This window comes from Pseudorca crassidens, chromosome 3, assembly GCF_039906515.1.
Source record: "Pseudorca crassidens isolate mPseCra1 chromosome 3, mPseCra1.hap1, whole genome shotgun sequence".
Classification (NCBI taxonomy): Eukaryota; Metazoa; Chordata; class Mammalia; order Artiodactyla; family Delphinidae; genus Pseudorca; species Pseudorca crassidens.
Genome location: NC_090298.1, coordinates 123,316,712 through 123,337,074, shown reverse-complemented (window position 1 = coordinate 123,337,074; position 20,363 = coordinate 123,316,712). Strand labels below are relative to the sequence as shown.

The 20,363-nt window shown below is 43.6% G+C and overlaps 1 protein-coding gene across 6 annotated transcripts in view; it reads left to right on the top strand.

Moving 5' to 3' along the window:
• The window catches only part of PPP2R2B (protein phosphatase 2 regulatory subunit Bbeta), a 456,159-nt gene that overhangs the window by 155,385 nt on the left and 280,411 nt on the right, over positions 1–20,363 (top strand). For 3 of the 6 annotated variants that reach the window (XM_067732167.1, XM_067732168.1, XM_067732171.1), the window contains one exon: positions 6,243–6,436. The exons of 2 other annotated variants lie outside the window; for them this stretch is intronic. In XM_067732167.1, the coding sequence (XP_067588268.1) occupies positions 6,243–6,436 (194 nt within the window). Of the gene's footprint in view, positions 1–5,544; positions 5,739–6,242; positions 6,437–20,363 lie in introns of those variants that run through there. One more of the 6 variants, XM_067732173.1, reaches the window with a different exon arrangement.

The following is a 20,363-nucleotide window of genomic DNA, read 5'->3' as shown; positions in this document are numbered from 1 at the left end:
GCTATTAATATTATATCAGTGGCTCAATAATTTCCCACTATATGTACACACCATAATTTGCCTAGACAATTCTATTGGCTTGTTACCAATTTTTAATAATTATAGACAGTGCTCTGTGAAAATATCCTTATGGCTAATTTTTTGCCCATATCCATGATTATTTTCTTAGGATAAATTCTGTAAAGTGTTATTGCTTGGTGCCTTTTAAAGAAATTTGAAGACATTCCCCAATATATATTTTTTGTTTAAATTATACTGAAATTTTACTTTAAGACATGTCATGAGGTACTAGACAATAGCCCTTGAGCTTTGCTAAACTGGTTTCATAAATGCTCACTTTGTACCTAACAAATATAATGCAAATACAAACTGTCTTGAGTAAGATTGTCTAAATTTAACTCTCTGAATTTAATTTAAATTTAAACCACTGAATGAGAAAAAGCTCTCAGATCTCGACTCTTCGACTTTTGTATTTTTTCTGTCATTGCTTCAGTATCCTAGCCTGAGAAGTGGAAGAGAAGAGCTACTGATGAAACTAAGCACAATGGATGTTTTTGTTTTGCATTTAGGCAAATCAAGGGCAAAAGTAAGGTGACAGTCGAGCTTAAGCAGTAGAAAAGAACTATTCATTGGGAGTGCGCATGCACCTAACTTTCCTTACGTCGTCAGATCTAGGAGCCTTGCAGGGGCCATCACTCACAGATCCACTGTGGCAATCTCATAACCAGCCTGAAGGGGATCAAACAAAGGTATCAGTTTTCCTCTGAAGGCTGTGGGAATGTTTACGGTAAAGGTAGGATTTTTTACAGTTATTTAAATTATGGCCAAAGTTTGATCAGATGGTGGAATGTTCTGGAATTTGACACAGCTTGGGAGACTTAGTATCGAGGAATTGAAAGGAACTTTGCACAGGTAACACATAAAAGTAGAAAGTTATATCAGCAATTAATGTATTTCTACTGTTGTAGTGGTAAATGTTTAACAATCAGCTCTCCCACCCCCCAGCCCAACCCCCCCCCCAAAAACCAAAGCCCTGATTTATATAGGTTTTTTTACTTCTATGATTATAAATAACCCACCATGGCAGATTGCAGATTTTAAGCTACCAACATGATGTCACTCAAAGCAGAGCTGGAAAAATGATGTGTGTAATCGACAGAATCAGCTCTCAACAGCCAGCACATACCAGCTCCAGCATACCACTGTTTCTTTTCATAAATTGCTGGACTTGGATAATTGAGGGAATGTTGTACTCAGTGAAATCCACTATGTATCCAGAATCTAGAATTAATACAACATTTGGAAGGCAAGATGTTTTGTTTTCTTCTCCTAGGTTAAATGCCACGTTAAAGGCTCACTCATGTGGTATTTATTACACGTTGTAACACGCACAATAAAGAATTGCAAACCTTGCTAGAAACTCAAGAGGTCATCCTCTGGGCAGTCAACGCAAACCACCTCAGAGAGACAGTTGTGCATTTGGGGCTGAATGATCCTAGAGAGGGGTTCCATAGAATTCCATGATAGACAGACATGATTAGGTCTGCGCTTACATAATGTGAAAAATCAAGAAGGGATAATCCTAGTTCCTTCCACTTGCACAGGACTTCGTGGCTTATAAAGGGCTTTCTGCAGGATGGTAAAATCTCTTATATCCAGTGTCTAGTGCTCGTTAAGACAGATCGCTAGGTGGTAAACTCAGGTTTCTAGGTCACTTGTGTTCACATGACTGACTTGTAGTGCATCTCTCCAATTCTCTGCCAGTGGAGACCTCATGAACCACTACCAGGAGGCCAAAGCGACATTTTTGTCAGGTCTGGCTATGGGCCAAGCCTGTATTAAGCACTTTCTTTACAACGTCTCTGAAGCCATTCAACAACCCTATGAAGTAGTTCCTGTTATTTTCTTCCAATGTTGCAAATACAGAGGCTAGAGATGTTAAATTACTTGCCAAAGGTCATGAAATTCATAAATGCCTGAGCTGGGACAAAAAATCAGTACTGTCTGACACCTAAAGCCTATATTAAGAATCTCTAGACTGGCTTAGGTCAAAGGTTTTAATAAAATTGTAGATATTTAATGTGCTAATTGGACAGCATGACCTGCAAGTAGTTTCCAATGTAGGCAGGGCTAACTTAACTGGGCTAGGGGTATGTGAGAGCATTGGGGAAACATAATAAAAGTGATGAAAAAACGAATGTGTTCCCGTGCTGTCATGCTAGATTGTGTAACTTAAGAAGGCTGTGTATTTGTAATTGCCCTTTTCTGTGTAAAGCACAGGCCTGAATTAGGCCAGCCTTTCAGAGCATCCTCTGCTGCCCCTTTTGTAGCCTGTGGCCCCCTTTCTATAAATTGTAAATTAGATACTAAGTTCCATGATGGCAGAGACGACTGTACATCTTCCGCACTGATGTTGCTGAATCTTTAGTCCTATCCCAGTGGCTGACATGGTAGGTACTTAAATATTTGTTCCATAGTACTGGTGGTGATGATAGCAAATACTCAACAAGTGATTGCAGTATATTCTTTCCAATATTATCTCATTTAATCCTCATAATAACTCCATTAACTTTTTTTCTCCCTAATTTATAGATTAAAAAAAAAAAACATGGCTTAAGACATCTCATAACTTGCTCAAGGACATAATAATAAGTGGCAGAAAATCAGCTTTGCTTGATATCAGAGTCTTGACACTTAACATTATGCTCTGGTCTGTTGATTTATAATGTATTTGTTGTATCCCTAAGAAAGCTCATATTACTAAAATCAGATGATAGAATTTCAGTTCTGTGAAGAAAGGGACTCTGTTTTGTTTTAACTGTATCCCAGCACCTACAATAACTCTTGTCATATATTAAGTGCTCAGTAAATATTTTTGGTGCATATGTATGCAGGAATGGGTAGGACAGTTATTTCAACAGGAATAGGAGTTACAAACTGGAAATTTACTGGCTTACAACACACTTTGTTCTTGGGTTTTGGGGGGCAAGAATTTAAATAAAGGTAGAGCTTTAAAAGCTAAATATCACTGAACAAATTCAGTAATTTACTCATTCATCTACGAAATATTTATCTCCAGTCAGTAAATATAATTGAGCATCTACTAAGTGCCAGACTCTTAATAGCAGAGATATAGTGGAATGGTTGGCAATTATAAGTAAACAAATATTACAAAAGGCAAATGTTCCATGAAGAAGGAAACAAAAAAGATGTTAAGACAAAATACCAGGAGCAGGGACTATGGGGAGGCCAGGGAATGCCTCAGAGAAGTAGGGACCGTTCAGCTGTGATGCTGAAGAATGCCAGGAACACGAGGAAGGGGCACGGGGAATGAATGGCATGTGCAAATGCCAAAAGCTTTTGGAAAGAACTTGACACATTGGAGGAACAGAAAGAAGGTCAGAGAGTCTTCTTAGAAATGGTCTGTGTAGTCCTCTTACAACTACAGGATTGCACAGGGCTTCCTTCACTCCCTGACCTCCTTTACTGCACATCGTTGTGTTAAGGAACAAAGCCAACAGCTGTATTTTTCTTGGTTTTGGTTGGAGGGGATGGTTCCCTCCTGCCCATAGCAGAAAAGAGTGGTTCGCAAAATAGAAACCTTGGAATCTACTTAATCTACTTAATGGAGAGCCATCTAATTTGCCTTCTCACAACTTATGTCTTAGGAAAATATTGCCTATACTGTTGAATAAAATACATGCAGGAAGAATTTGGTAGGAAACAGGAAAGGGAAAATTTAGTAAACCCAGAGGCTTGATCTCTGGAGGGGACATTTCTCCCATTGCTTACAGTGGAAAATTCCTCAAGCACAGCCTGGCTAACGGGACTGGGCCTTCCTGATTCATCTTGCAACTCTGTTCCAGTCTAGCCCGCATTCTAGAAAGACATGGGTGAGAATATCCCAAATAGTACTCCAAGGTCTCCAGTGGCAACGTAAGGTCATTTCAACTCGAAGCAAGATGTCTTCTCACCGCTTTAAGATGAACTTAGCTTTCCTCCCCTTTCCCCTCCCCCCCCCCTTATGCCTACCTGCAAGAGAAGCTGGACTATGTAACTACAGACGAACTGACCTCTGGAGCCTTGGTGATGGATACAGCTCATCATGTGAAGAACCAGCCATGGCAACTGGAGCTGAAGTGGATTAAATCAATTTGCTCCAGTCTTCATCTGTTCCTGGAATTTCATATGTGAATTTGGCACAAATAGTCAAACAAGTAGGAGAGACTTAACCAACAGATGAGAATAAAATGGAATCTACTGTAAGATGAATTTCCCCGCCCCAAATTATATCAAAGAATATTTCGCCTCTCTTCTCCCAGAGATATGCGGTTGCTTTCTGGAGATGAGGACAATGCCATCTTCCACCTGGCAGAAGCATCTGTTCTTCATGGAAATCTAATGGCAATTCCCAACCTCAGTTAAGGACTTGTTTTCCCATTTTTTTTGACTTCAAATACTTTCTAAATTGTGTTAGCCGAAGCATTGTATGTATATAATTAACTCAAAGGTCCCTCTGGGCTCATCCAGCTAAACTGGTGAAGCTTAACTGAGCAAAACATTCGCTGATGTCTCTCCGGATGTCTCTCCCTGCAGTGACACCCACTGAAATGAATGCCTTCTGCAAGGGGAAATCGGGGACATTTCTTTTCCAAACTGGCTTTCTAGTGATTCGGGTTGCTTCAGAAATGATTGTAGTTGTTTCATAACAATAACGATCTCATTTTCTTTCAAATATGGAACTTGCGATCTGCGATTCGGGAAAAATTGGGGTTGCGGTGGGATTCTGTATTTTCCTCCTAGTTGAAGTAGGAAGATAGGCCTCTTTCTGGTGTTCACTGGATCTTTGACATTCCCTCAGGGAAGCAGTGGCGCTCTGCTGGCACAGGGCTCCAAGGCGCAGGGCTCCACTGTACCTTTCACGTGGAGAGCAAATGTCAGCGGTTCCTGCAGTGCTGTGTCTTCACAAGCAAAACCCGCAGGGGGGCCTGGAGCTGTTTGTCCAAAACTAAGTGCAAAGGGCTAGGGAACGTGGACTTTTTCAGACTGACTATGTTGACAAGATTCATAACTCAGCCCTCTTCCTCCCTCTGCCAGTGTAGACGCAGACGCCTACAGGTAGAAGAGGTTTTTGACTCTGTTCGAAAGGGAGAAGTCAGGTGTGATCCGCAGAAAAGTTCTGGCCCCAGCTCCCCGATCTATTCCTAGCGCAGAGAGGGCTTAAGCTAGGCTATGAGCATTCTCTCCTCTCTGTGTGAGGCTTCGATCCCCAGGCCTCGCCCTTGAACTTCATCCAGAGACCACATGCATTATGGAAGGGTGAGCAAAAGGGACCGGGATGTAGACTTCCTGCCTACCCAAGGGAACCTACTTCTCTTTGCGGTCCTGGAGCACAGGTGTCCGGAGAAAGGCAGCGAGCTAGGGACTCTGGGTGCTGGAGTAAACGCCGCCCTGAGCTGCGTGGCGCTAGGGGGAGGGAGGTTGGAAGAGCGCGTCTACGCTTTTCACGTCAACCTGCAAGCTAGCTGCTCGCTGCCCAGGTGCGGGTTCGCGGCTGCGTGCGCCCCACTGCAGCAGAGAGCAGCCGCAGCCTCGGCCTCGGCCACCACCGCTGCTGGGGAAGAGTCCTGGGGCTGCTGACGCGGTTGGGAGGAGCCTCGCCTTTAATGCACCAGCCGCCTCCAGCCTCCTCCTGCAGCAGCAGCGGCAGCTGCGAGTGCGCGCGTGTGGGTGTGAGGGTGAGTGCGCTGGCGCCGGCTGCAGCGCCCTGCCCGGCTCCCCGCCGGCTGCCGAGCCCCCGCCAGCTCGAGCCGCCCTCCCGTGGGACCAGCACCCTCATCCGGGCCGGGCCCGCCTGAATCCTGACCCTGCCATCTCGCCACTGCAGCTCGGGTCCAGAAAGGCACCATTTTGTCGCGGCTGCCCGCTCTCCCAGGGGGAGGAGGGATCTTTTTTGCATTTCGGAGCGGCTGCCAACGAAGGGAACCTGTTGGGCATCTCCCCAGCCCTGCTTGTGAGCGCCTCCGGGGCGGCGGGCGGGACCAGACCCCTCGGGGCACGGCGCATCTTGGCACCCGGAGGCAGCGGAGGCAGGCGCAGCATCCTCGCCGGGAATTGGAGCTGGAGTGAGCGCACCGCGGGAGGAGCCGCCGCAGCCTCGGAGATCCCGGGCGGAGGAGGTGACAGCTCCATTGCCGGGTTTTTATTTTTTTTCTCTCTCCGCCTCCCCGTCTCCTCCTCAGGCTCGGACCATGGTGCAGTCCCACTGGCTCCCCTGCCCCCCTCTCCTGTGAGACTGGCTGCGGGGAGGGATCATGGATACTTGTCTGCCGGCTTCTGGTTCCCACGCAAGTAAGCCTGCTGTCAATGGAGGAGGACATTGATACCCGCAAAATCAACAACAGTTTCCTGCGCGACCACAGCTATGCGACCGAAGGTAACGCCAGCCCCGCCGCATTCCGCCGCTGGGGAAGGGCGCAAGTTGCGGATCGCTGAGCTCCGCGGGCAGCCGGGCGAGTAGCGGCGGAGACTCCTGCGGGCCCCGGGGCTGGGGCGGGGGCTCGGCTCGCAGGGGCAGCTGCCGGTGCGCCCCACATCCATCCGGGCTCCGCGAGGCGAGCCGGGCGTTCAAGCAGCAGGTGGACCCGGCGCCCACGGGAGTTAAAATGGCCCTCGGGGATGAGGTTTTTCAGGGTGGGGCTCCCGGCTGGAAAAATGACCCCCCAAAGACAGATGACCCCTTCCCCCAATATGTATGCAGGGTCGGGTTGAGGGGAGAAATAAGAAGGAAGGGGGCCCGAGAGGACCGTGGGTCCACCCCTCTCTGAGCGGAATGATGTGTCTCTCAGTGGCTGCAAGGGTGGGCATGGTTTCATTTCCTGCCCGTTCATCTCTCCGGCCGGGTTACCTGCTTAGACAATCAAAAGCCCAAAAGGCTCGTTGAAAAAGGGCGAACCCCTCTCCCCTTGGAAGTGCATTAGCAAGATATAAAAAGGTAGCTGGGGAAACAGTGCTGGGGCGGCGAGCGAATGAGTGTGACACGTGGGGCGAGCAATGCGATCAGTGGGGCCTTTAAAAATCACCATTATGAATTCTGCAGCAGTAGTTTCTGCTGAATCAACAGCCAGCAGAAAGCAAGAGGGTTCAGTAAGCTGAGCTTTGCCAAGAGGTGAAATTGTCGTGTTTCTCTCTCTCTCTCTCTCTCTCCCCCCCGCCACCCCCCAGATTGTTCTGACATTAGCCTGAGTGAGGTGCAGGCAGGAAAGAAAAGTCAGCAGGTGGAATCTCATTTGCCTTTTGTGTGGGAATAGAGAGAGGAGGCTTTTGTTTGTTTGTTTGTTTCTAAATACCAAAACTTTTGCATTTTTGCTTTCATTTTGTACCTGTCAGCCTTTATCCTTCACCACTCCTATAAACTGTTGCATTGTCACATTGTGATAGCCACATGAGAAAATATGTGTGAAAGTGCTTTAGGAAAATGTAGCAAGGCGTGTTAATTTAAGATTCTTCTTCTTATTCTTGGGTGCTAAAATTTCTGTAATATTTAATCAAATCAAGACCATTAGAGAAATGTGATGGGCGTGGTGGTAGTAAGAGTTCAAGTTGTGAAAGATAAAAAGACACACAATTTGGGGGTAAAGGTGGCATCTTCTCTAAACATCCCTGGAAGTTTTAGATAGAAAGAATGCCCAGCGCTATTGAAAATACATGCTTCGTTCATCATCATTATTAGAGAGCATCACACCTAATGCGTCCATGGCGCTAGACAGATCAAGCCGAGCTTTATGAGCTCTGGCCTTCAGGAGCTTAGAAGTGGCTTTTAAGGTGTTCAGCAGCCTGTCCCTGCCCCATACCAAGCACCATACTTGCTGATCCTTTTTACTTGCCTGGTGACAACGTGGTGGTAAGATGTTCTTCCCCATTCTTAGTGCTTTGTCACTGACTCACCAGGTAGAACACGATCAGCTCTGGGTCAGAGCATATCATCCAAAAGAGAAGTTGGCTTTCGGGTCTATTGTCCTTGGGGGCGCACCTTGTTTTTTTTTTTCTATTTGAGACAACAAAGATAGAGGGCTGCCTTCATGTTTTCTTCTGTATTGCATTATGCCTCCAAGTGCAGGCAGAGGAAACTTACTGAGCTGGGAAGATGGGGAAATTGAGGCCATGTGCGTAGCACCGTCATCTGTAGAATGAAGAAGTGAGTTAAACACGGCATTCCTTATCGCTTTCAGGGCCCTAGATACTACCTAATCTTTGTTCCTATTTGATGACATTTTTGTAACCTCTGGTTCTGAATAAAATATCTGGGTTCATATAGTCTGAAATGAGGCATGAGTTTATAGCAAAGAACTTTCTAAAATTTTTCCAAATCAGCCTCTTGGATTCCTCCCCCCACCCCCCAACTGCCACCACATTGAAAATTTAAACAAACCTTTATTTCACAGTATGCTTCCAGGTTTCTTTACCTGATCTTAGTGAAGGTCTGGGAAGAAAAAAAAAAAAAATTGGAACTTAGACAATGTAGATTGCCTTTTTACATGCAATCCCTAATTGCATTTTAGGAAACATTGACCTGGCCAGAGGGGGAAGTGTCCTTCTGATGATGATGAATTACCTTCAAAGTGCTAGTACACCTTGAAGGAACCCCACTAAATCAAAATATTCTTTGTTAAAATCGTCTTCATTGGGGGCTTGCCACAAAGTTCTCTTCCCTTTATTAACTTAAACTCACCTTCTGGAGAATTAATTTCTAGGTCCTTCTATAGACTTTGCTTTTCTTTTTGCCTCCTTTGATATTTCTGCATTTTCCTCCCTTGCCCAGATATGGCAGGGTTTTTTTGCCAAATCTCCTTCGCATGTATCTCTGAATTTTTCTTCCCTCTGCTCGGATCATTCCACACTGCAGTATTCTATTTAAAGCTGAAAGGTTTTTGCTGTGTAGTTAGTGTGAAGGACTCCAAGCTCAATTTGCATTGTAAGTGGTATCTGCAGGCAAGTTCATCCGGGTAAGAGCAATGCAGATGCTAAAGGACACTTTTACCCAAGCTCCTCCCTCTCTCTCTCTCTGATGGGAAAAGAATACATGATGTGCATTTATTAAAAACATTTCTTATAACTTTTCTTTTATTCTGAGTATTAAGTTACCACCCTCCCCTACGTTTTCCTATCTTTTCCTCCCTTTCTTAAAGTTACTATCTTTGAGTATCTTCTCTTTTCCAAGCCCTGTACTGAGGTTTCTGTAAGTAGCATTTTAATATGTCCATCCCCTGCTAAGTGGATCTTGTTATTTCCATTTGCAAATAAGGAAACTGAGCAACTGAGGCCCAGGGATGATACTAATTTGTCAAGGTCACACAGTCGGGGGAAAAGCTTGTCTTCAAACTGAAGACTGGCTGACATGCTCTTCTACTAGGAAATTCTGCACTGCTTCATTTTTCTTTAACTATTAGTTCCTGTTATGGGGAAGATCACAGTGGTTTATCTTTGTGTGTAAATGGTGTTCCCATCTGAGGAAACAGTCTTTGCAGGGATCAAAGTGTGTGTTTGGGTTTAATACCTGAGGAAAAGCATCGGTAGGGCTGGCTTTCTATATTTTTAGACTTGTTAGAACCAACTAAAACCCCCTCTCCATTAGAGCAGTCTGAGAGTTTTCTAGATTAATCTTTCTACCCTCATATGGGGCACAGTCAGAATAAATATTCTACGTAGGTGGACTTTACAGGAATGGCAATCTGGTTAGAAGAGGAAGTCGGAGAACTTATTGTTTAAAAATAACTATTCTGTTCTCAGTTTCCTTAGCTTTAAAATGGGAATAACATTAGGACCTATGCCACAGGAGAAAAGAATATCTAATGCAGGAACAGCACTCAACACAGTGCCTGATACAAAGCCAGTCCTCGATCAATGCCCTCAATACATTATAGCCGTTGTTAGTATTACTTAAACTGCATTTGCATGGCAAGCACCCTGGTTTTCCTCGGATTGTTGTTGATTTGGGATGATCTTGAGGGAAGGGCTAGTGGAAATGGGAGAGAAGTCCCTGAGACCCACCACAGTCTCTTTCTTGACTCAGCCACTAGCCACAGATCTTGCCACTTGGCAATCTGCCTTAATGTACTTGCTGGTTATATTCTGGGAGTGAGTAAGTTCCATCTTCTCTTAGAGGCCTTAAAAAACCCAGACTGCTTGTACATATTAAAAGAAGAACAAATTCACTGAGTCCATGTATTGTTATTATATTAATATGATATTATTATTATGTAACTGTTGATTCCTTCTGCCTTTAATTCCTTCAACAACTATTAACTAACTTTCTGTGGGGGTGATCCTGCATGCTCTGGTACAGACATTGTGTCTGTTCTCATGGAGCTTTTGGGCTGGTGGAGAAAGTAGACATTGAACTAATGATTTTGCAAAAAAAATACCTAGCTACCAACTGTGACAAGCGATATTCAGGAAAAGCACAAGACGCCTTGAGATTATGTGTAAGGCAGAAAGGCGAATCTAATTTAGGCTGGGGGTTCAGTGACTGCCTCTCAGACAGAGTTGAAGCTGAAAACCAAAGGATGAGTCAGGAATTAACAAGAACTGAAGACATTTCAGGTAGAAGGGGCAATAGGTCCAAAGCACAGAGATATAAAATAGTCTGACAGATTCAAAGAATGAGAAGATGCCTAGGGTTGAGTATAGGGAACAACAAGAAGAGTGACAAAAATGAGACTGGAGCCTACAGTTTACTTTGGAATGGACCAAAACCAAGAAAAATTAATACTAGGAGAGAAGGATGGATAAATGGATAGATAGATGATAAAGCAAGTATAAAATGTTAATGGTAGAATCCAGGTGGTCGGTCAATGTATATTCACTGTAATTTTTTTTCAACTTGACTATTTGTTTGAAAATGTTTGTAATAAAATGTTACAAAAAAGAAACTGGAGAGTATTTAGGGACCGGATCATGTTATGCGTTGTTGGCCTTCAGGAGTTTGGACCTTATCCAAAGATGGATCGAAAGCCATTAAAGGATTTTGATCGGGGAGAAATATGATCAGGTTTGTTTTTTCAAAACTCAGGCTGGTTGCTACGTAGGGTGGGGTCAGAGGGCTGGGTAGGAAGTGAATAGGGGTGAAAGTAGCAGGATAGTTAGGCCACGGCTGTCCCCTAGGATGGTGGCAGCGATAGAGGTGGAGAGAATTTGATGGATTCGAGATACATTGTAGGAGAAGAATGGATAGGGCTGAGTTGGTGTGACAGACTGGGTGGAGATGGAGAAGTAGATGGAGATGGTGTCAAGGATGACCTCCCAGGATCTCGCCATGAGAATGGATGCATAGTGGGGCTTTCCACTGAAACTGGAGTCATCTAGCCTCACGGTGAGACTCTCAAGTAAGCAGTTGATATCTGGGACTGAAGCTCAGAAGAAAGATCTGGACTAGATTAAAATTTGGGGTGTCACGGGTATATTAAAGGTACTTAAAAGCATGTGAATAGATGAGATGCCTAGGAGAATAGCACTGCAGGGCAGAATTTGAGCCAGTGAGTGAAAAATTACAAGGAAACCGATCTTGGCTCCGTATAAAGAAATTGTACCAGGACAGAATACCTTGGTGTAAGCATAATTAACCGCACGCTTAAATTATACCAGTAATGCTATATGACCATTTTTGAGCAATGTGATAGAATAAGAAGAGGCCAGTCTTGGGTGAGTTGAGTTCATAGGGTCTCCAAACTTGAGATCTGTGTGATCTGTGAAACGTTACAGCTTCTTAGGGGCATGAGAATAAAAGAAAGTGAAATTCCCTGCTTCCTCCCCTCCCCCCATCCATCCCACACTTGCTCAAGAAAGAGGGAAGCTATGATGAGTAAAACTAGGAAGGTACATGAAAATGACTTTTGATATGAAGGTGCTGGAAAGGCATCAGAAAAATAAAAGGAGGTAGTGTCATGATGGAGAGCTGCCCTGTAGTTCCTCAAGTTGCTTTGGTATTTTTATGCAAATGCAAGATCAGAATAGGATTTCCAATGCATATGGATGACTGTTTGAGTTCTCTGCTAGTCTCAGAAAAATCTGAAATGGAAGGTGGGAAGAAGCAGCCTTATACTATTATAAATGACCTTTCCGGGGATAGGAAATGTTCCACTACTAAGCATAATAACCAGAGTGCATTGAAAATCACTAGCAAGTATTCATTATTAGCATCCAGGTCCCCAGGGGCCATCCCAAGCCCTTTATGAGGGCTGGTCAGAAACGTACCAATGAACCTGGGGTGAATAATATTAGGCCAGTCCTGTCAAAATATTGGTAGGCTCAATGAAAAGAGCACAGCTGCAGACTGACATTCCTAGATTCTAGCATTTGCATTTACGAAGAAACTAAGGGCCCAATTTAGATGCTTAGATGAGGGAGGAGAACTAAGGTTTCTTGAGTACTGTCTGTATCCCGGGCATTTTCCTAGGTGTTTCTCATGTGTTGACTCCTTTAATCTCCTTCAACAGCTCTGAGGGAACGGTTGCGTTAGATGCATTTTTCAGAATAAGAAATTGCAAGGTTTGGAGAAGCAAAGAAACTTGTATAAGGTCACATACTTGGAAGTGGCAGACCCAGATTGGAACCAATGACTGCCTGGATTCTAGGCAAGTGTTCTTTGCCCACCCCTGCTGCTGCTTGTCTGGATTTTAGAGGGAAAAAAATTCAGGTTGTGTTCAACGCTCCGCATACATCCCCGTGGTGCCCGTTCCGTGCTACTCAGTTCACCCGGTTCATCTCATCCCAGTAAGATAGTGCACAAGTCTAGGCTTTCCTCTTTTTTGCACAGGGAGGGAGCTGAATTCCCCCGGTTGGGGCCGGAATCCTTAGCTGACTTAATCCTGTAGATTTATTCTAGTCTAGCTATAATAAGAAAAGAAGGAAAATATTTACGGAATTGAACAAAGTATAAAAATTAGCTGGGTTTTTATAGCCTTCTCCATGTCCCTCACCCCCAGCCTGGGACACTCACAATGAAGTTCCCACTGGGCCATCCAGGCACCCATTCTCCAGAGTTGATGGCAACTCATATAGTTGTCTGGAGCAGAGCAAAAGGAATGGGCCGGAGGCAGCTGGATGACGGCTGATGTCCTTTTGCCTCAGAGGTGGTGTCTGAGAACTCATTTTGGCCAGAGCAACTCTCCAGTAGTGCACTACCCATCTCCCATTAAAATGATATTTGCTTTCATCTCCAAACTTCATTCTTACCACCAAATTTCCTTCTGTTGCTTTTCCAATAGAATGCTAGAGTGAGGCTGAAAATCAGCTCTGACCTGACAAACCAGTTCTGACATAATTATCCCATTGGAAGCACAGATTCTTCCTACAAGACCACTAGGAGTTTTGTCGTAAATCCAGGAATCCTTGGTATCTTATGCTCCAAGTTCACTATGGGAATAGTGGGAAGTGGTCATAATAGGATATGTATTTGTGAAATCCATGGACAACTAATTAGTATTAATGGGTTTTTTGGAGAAAGGATCATTGTGGGTAATGGAAAAGGATGGCCATGTAGAGGGGTAAGTCAGACTGTCAGTTCTGTTCTTTCGAGGAAAGAGACCTGATTGATTCCAGCAATGAAAAGAAATGAAGGGGCAAGAAGATGCATGGAGTCTAAGGGTCTGGAGGATTTTAAGGTGAGAAAGATGAGGTCTACCAGAAGGAGTGTGCCAAAGAGTACCTTACCTATGAGACGATGTATTCTAGGCGTACTGGGCTTGACGCTGGGCAACTGACAGCCTCCTCCATCATGCATGGCTGATTTCACTGCTTGAATCCATTAAGTAATGAACCCGAAGTAGTCGCAGAATGGCAGGCCATCTCCTCCACTTAATGCAGGGGGCTCAGCTCTGTGACCCTCAACAGACGCACAAGGGTGCTGAGTGTGGAAAAGCTGTAAATGGCCCTAATGGGAGATATTGCAGCGAGAGGCTGAGCACTCCCAGGTGGTCTGAAAGGCAAAACCTGGATCCCTAAGTACAAAATATCACCAGGAAGCATTTTACCAAAGAGGAGAGCTGAACAAGAAACTTGAGAGTAGCGTCGCTCATGTAACTTTGCAGAGGTAAGTTGGGGCCAGGGACACCCAGATTAGGAGGTCTGTTGATTCACAGCCGCTGTACTGTTGTCATTCATGGTTCTCTCTGCCTTTATGTCTATTTATAAGGCAAATAATGCATAAATGCCTTCTTACTTGAAGAGCTTCAAGCATTATGGAAGTAGATAAAGGAAAGCATGAATCACTCTTCATCCCCACACCAATCCCACTTCTTTGCCCAGAGTTACCATTGTCAATAGTTGGTGGGCTTCCTTATAGACACCTTTCTATACATTTAAATACGTGTACAGATACACATTAGGGGAGGGATTGTTTGTTTGTATAACTGAATGCATACTGCTTGATTTACTTGCGCTTTGTTTTCTCACCCATTCAATGACATATCTGAAAGACCTTTTTGTGTCAGGACACCTACGTCTGCCTTGTTCCTTTTAATGGCTGCATAGTGCCCCGTGGTGTGACTGTACTGCGGTGTATTTAGCAGTTCCCTTGTGGCTGGATGGGAAATTGTTTCCGGCTTTTTATATTACATAAGATGCTGCAGTGATTATGCATACACATACGTTTTTGTTCAAACATTCTCCTTTAAAGCCGAGATACTCGTGCTCATTTCTTAGCAAAATGGCAAGACGGAATCTCTGGTCCTTCATTTATTCTCTAAGTAACCTTGGATAAGTCATTTAACTTCATGAACTTGAACTTCCTAATGTAAGAAATACCTGGCATGCCTGTGTATATGTGCGCAGTACTGTGTATTCTAAAACCGCTGTGGATTTGAGTGTTCATACAGAATAATGTTGATTACTAGCAGTTGTGGAGGGCTTGCTATGTGCCATGAACCAACTTTGGGCTTTAAAGTATCTTTCTCGTTGATACTGTCCTTATACCCCTTTAAGTGAAAAGTTGAAGCAGAATGAGATTACTTGTTCAAGGTCACCCAGCTGTGGGTGGCAGAACAGAAGTCACTTCCAGATCTGTCCATGTAGTATATAGACACGCCTGCTTAAAAAAAAAAAAAAGAAGTCATGATGTTGATGCAGAGGAAAGATTCTTCATTCGAAAGAAATTCTCCTTTGAGTCAATACCAATACACAGGGTCTAATTTTTATCAAGAATTTGAAGATGAACAGAGGGAAAATTGGAAGGCAATGCAGTCTTTATTGTAATCAGTGGTTTGGAATGCACATGAGAAGACCTGGGTGTTATTCCCAGTCCTGCCACCATAATTAGTCACTTTTACTCTCTGGGCATTGATTTCCTAATCTACTAAAATGAGGTTGAAGATGGGGGAGGGGAGGCAAGCTCTCTATAGATTTTCCTGGCTCTAAGTTTCTGTGATGCACTGTGTCTGTATTTGTGATCATCTAGGTTTGTTTTGTGTGTTCTGACGTTGTAGTCGGGGGTGAACTTGTGGGACACAGATGTAGGCTTTAAATGGCCCCAGAACTCCAGGTCTGGCTGTATGTACTGATGGGTCAGATCATCTTTCTGGCAAGAAGGCTCTGGAGCAGCCAAGAGGTGGAGCCAGAAAGGGAAGCGTCTCTGCCTGAAGCTGCTGCAGACGGAGGAGCCAGTCTGTCTGGGCGGCCCATGACTTTGAGAGGAGCCATTTGGCAAAGTTGCTGGCAAGAGCTGCCTTGCAGCATGAATTCTGGAGACTGTCCTGGGCTGGAGTGAATCAGGGATGCAGCAAAGGTGGCTGGTGGAACAAATAACCATCTGGTGAACAGGGCACTGCTCAACTTGCCGCACCGACAGGGAAGAGCGAGTGCCAATTGGTGAGGCTGAGCCTTCAGTGACATGATCTGACAGGCACAATAGACTGTCTCCCCTGCTGTTGTGTGCTCCATGGAGGGGGCTGTAAATCCCACACGAACCTTTTTCTTTTAGAAATCAGGAAGCCCCAGTTCCTTCTACTATTATAAATTAGGAAATAAAATTCACCAACTCCAGCAAAATTGATTTTTGGATTTCTTGCCAGCGTGCTGTGGTGGTGGTGCTGGGGAGTGTGGTGAAATAGAAGTTCTTGCTCTCAAGCATCTTTCCATCCATTTGGGCAGATGATGCTCTGACCTTCTCAAAATGTACTCAATCATATAAGCCAGACTGTGTGAGTCTGTGCTGCGTTTGCCTCTCTGTTATCCCTGGGGGGCTGAGATGGTGGAATCAGAGCCTGCCTGGCTCAAGACGCCCCCCCCCCCCAGCAGTACTAGTTCCGAGGCCTTGGACCAGTCACACCATCTCTCTGATTATTTTTTTACCTATAAAATATGGCAGCGGCCGAGGCAACATGCCCCTGGCTAACATGTTATTGTTTATACGTGAGCATTTAATAAATACAGAAGAATCCCTCTCACTCCATGCAGTTGGGACCAATAGTGGATGATAAGTTGGAATAGTTAAGGCAGAGAATCATAACAATGATACCCCTATTTTATTTTTTTTAATTGAAGTATAGTTGATTTACAATGTTGTGTTAGTTTCAGGTGTACAGAAAAGTGATTCAGAGATATGTATATATTGTTTTTCAGCTTCTTTTCCCTTCTAGGTTATTACTAAATGTTGAGTATAGCTCCTGATACACCTATGTTAAACAGCATTGCCTAATTTTGATGAAGAACCTGTTGAAGAATCAAAGCTTAGTCTCTGAGTATGGAACTGCTGATCGGGACTTACATTTTTCTTGCGCAAACCACACCCAAAATGACAAAGACCATGTCTGAGATTGGTTTCCTTGAGGTTGAGTGAGAGTGTAGATTGGTTAAGTAGAACCAATCTTCACTACTGATCCTTCTAGATTTTTATGGTCGTCCCCCATCTTTTCTCTCTCCCACATTTAATTGACAATTCTTGATCGTTTTTTGAAAGCATTAAACTTAGTTTTCATATCAAACAATCATTCTCTGCCTTTTCACACCATTCTTTTCATCACCTTCCATGATATTTAATTAAATGACAAGTATACGGGCATCAAGAGATTTGGGAGCGGACACAACTGACTCTCAGTAGACGAGCAGCTCAACCAAAAGAAACAGAAGTGAGCCGGTGGACCAGAGATGACCTTAATAAATTAGCTGTGAATGTAGAGCAGGCTAGAGACCCATTTTACAGAGGGAATTGAAGGCATATTTTCATCCAATGAGTCAACTTCCTGGAGGTCTGTTAAAAGATATTCTGTTGTAATTATGATACGGAGGAAGAGCCATCGTATACTGAGTACTGAGTGTACCAGGAATTGAGTTAAGGACTCTATATATCAGCGGTCGCCAACCTTTTTGGCACCAGTGACCGGTTCTGTGGAAGACAGTTTTTCCACGGGGGTGGGGGGATGGGTCAGGTGGTAACGTGAGCAATGGGGAGCGGCAGATGTAGCTGCGCTCGCTCTCCCGCTCGCCTGCCTCCTGCTGTGCCTCCCGGCTCCTAACGGGCTGAGGACCAGTACCGGTCTGGGGGTTGGGGACCCCTGCTATATATGATGTACTATATATTACGTGTATATGTATTGTGTACTACATTGGTGTGTATATATATGATAATAGGTACGTGCATCCACGTGTGTGTGTGTACATCATAAAATCCTCACAGCAATCCTCAGCTGTGTTTACAATTAAGGCTGAATTAGGTGAGACTTTTTAGGTCTTAGTCACCGTTGTCTATTATCCATCTCCTAGTCCAATATCTGGTAAATAGCGCTTATTACACGTTTATTAAGGAAATGAGGGAATGTATGACAAAACTGAGGCTTAGAGAAGTTGTGTAATCTGCCCAGCATCAGTCAGCAGACTCGGGACTTGAATGCATGTACGTCTGACACAGAAATGTATGTTCTTAAGAATGGATTTAGGACGTGGATGGATCTAGAGACTGTCATACAGGGTGAAGTAAGTCAGAAAGAGAAAAACAAATATTGTATATTAACGCATATATGTGGAACCTAGAAAAATGGTACAGATGAACCGCTTTGCAGGGCAGAAAGAGAGACCCAGATGTAGAGAACAAACGTATGGACACCAAGGGGGGAAAGTGGCGGGGTGTTGGGGTGAGGGTGGGATGAACTGCAAGATTGGGATTGACATATATACACTAATATGTATAAAATGGATGACTAATAACCTGCTATATAAAAAATAAATAAAATAAAATTCAAAAAACCCGGATTTAGGTATATTAAAATAATTTCTTTTTTACAAAGGTCTTGGAGATATACTTTGGATCTCATATTGCCCTAAGAATAACCTGATGGGATAAAAATCTGGTGTCATCTCCGCTTTTCACAAGAACGTAGATGCTCTAGAACAGGGTCTGTAAATTGTCCTGTAAAGGGCCAGATAGTAAATATTTTCATCTTTCCTGACCATACAGTCTATGTCCCACCTACTCAACTCTGCCATTGTAGCGTGTGGGCATGGCTGTATTCTAGCAAAACTCTATTTGCAAAATCAGGTGGTGGCCCATGGACCACCGTTTGCTGACCCCTATTCAAAAAAAGTGTTTGGTACCCAATAATGTTCAAAAAATGTTGATCTTCCAAGTGAGTGATTTTGGTAAGTGCTAGAGGGATGCTTACCTGAACAGGAATGGCTCAGTGGGGAAGGTGGGGTCTTCGTGGGATTCTGACAGGTGGAGCAGAGCAGCACAGGCATTCCTTATGGAGAGTGGAGTCTTGTGTGATCTTAGGAGGCAAAAGTAAGCAAGGAAAATGGTGTATTATTGAGCAAATGAGCTGGAGACTAGAGACATAGCTGACTGTTTGATGCCCATTAGAACCCTCATATACCACCACACATCTTCCAGGTAGTGTCCCCACAGCTGCTCACTCAGTGGTTACTTTAAAAATGTTTGTTATATACTAGGCATCATGCTAAAAAAAAAAACCCAGATATGCAATTAAAAAAAAAAAACAGACACATATTCTACTGTCATAGAGCTTGCATTCTACTGGAAAGATACACTTTAAACACAAACATAAGAACATGAATATAAATCTTGGTAAATGCTACATAGGAAAAGAATAGAGGCTGTGAGAGAACAAAATATATGCTCACTGATGAAAATCGGGACTGTAAAGAAAAGTGTAAAACAGAAAGTCGAATTTAGCTCTGAACATAATCATTACAAACATTTCTTGATGTATTTTCTTCCAGGCTGCTGTGTGTGTGTGTGTGTGTGTGTGTGTGTGTGTGTGTGTGTGTGAGAGAGAGAGAGAGAGAGAGAGAGAGAGATGGATGAATAAAGGAATTATATGAAAAATATTATCATACCTATGTTTGTTTCGGTCCCAAACACAATACTATGAGCATTCTTCTGTAACATCCTATAGTTAAACCATAATTTTACCAATCACTCAATGCTGGAAGTTTGGATTATTTCCAGGATTTTGATGTAATATTTGTGTGATAAATGATTGCATGCATCTAAATCATCTCTCAGGTTATTTTCTTAGAACAAGTGTCTAAAGTCAAGATTACCGGGTTAAATGGTACGAACGATTAAGTTTCTAGAGAAGATCAATAAATTGCGTTCTAAAAAGTGGTACCAGTGAGTGCCTTTGTAATTGCTATGGCTCTTTCCTACTTTTGTTTGGTCCGTGTTTTGCCTCTACTTCACGTTGTCACTCGTTTTCAGTGTGTTTAAGTTCATCCTAGAGAATGTACGTGGGGTGAAAATCAGAAAAAAAAGTCATGAAGATATAATTAATGAGCTTTCATTTGATCCCGTTGCCCTTGTCCCTCCCCAAAGCCCCGGGTCCTCTTACCCTTCCTAGTGGGAAAACAAGCTCAGTGCTCAGCCTCCGCTATTAAATACACGGGTAAGTAGCTTGCTCTCTGGGATTTAGTTGCCCACCTACGTTAAATAAAATGACTTTCCTTGTTCCCAGGCATCAGTTGTAGATAAGTATATGGAACCTGGTGACCCAGAAATGTTAATTTTCTTCAAACTGGTGAGTAGGTAATTTCAAAGAATGATTGACCCAATATGACAACCAGTATGGTTGTTTAATGAGCTAGCCTCTTGTGGGGCTCAAATCTGACGTTTCTGAAAGCTATGTTAACCTTTTCTTGTTATTACTATATGTGGTTGAATGCAGTTTGAACCTAGATAAATCTGAGAAAACTAGACTCTATCGTTGGCTCAAGATTTCCAGACATCTCTAATTTCCCTCCAAAACTTGAGAGCATGATTTGATGGAAATGAAAAGTAAAAATCTTATAAACTACCACTGGGATTACATTTTTAATGAGTGATTTTTAGTCCAACAACCGTCAAACAATGCAGAGGT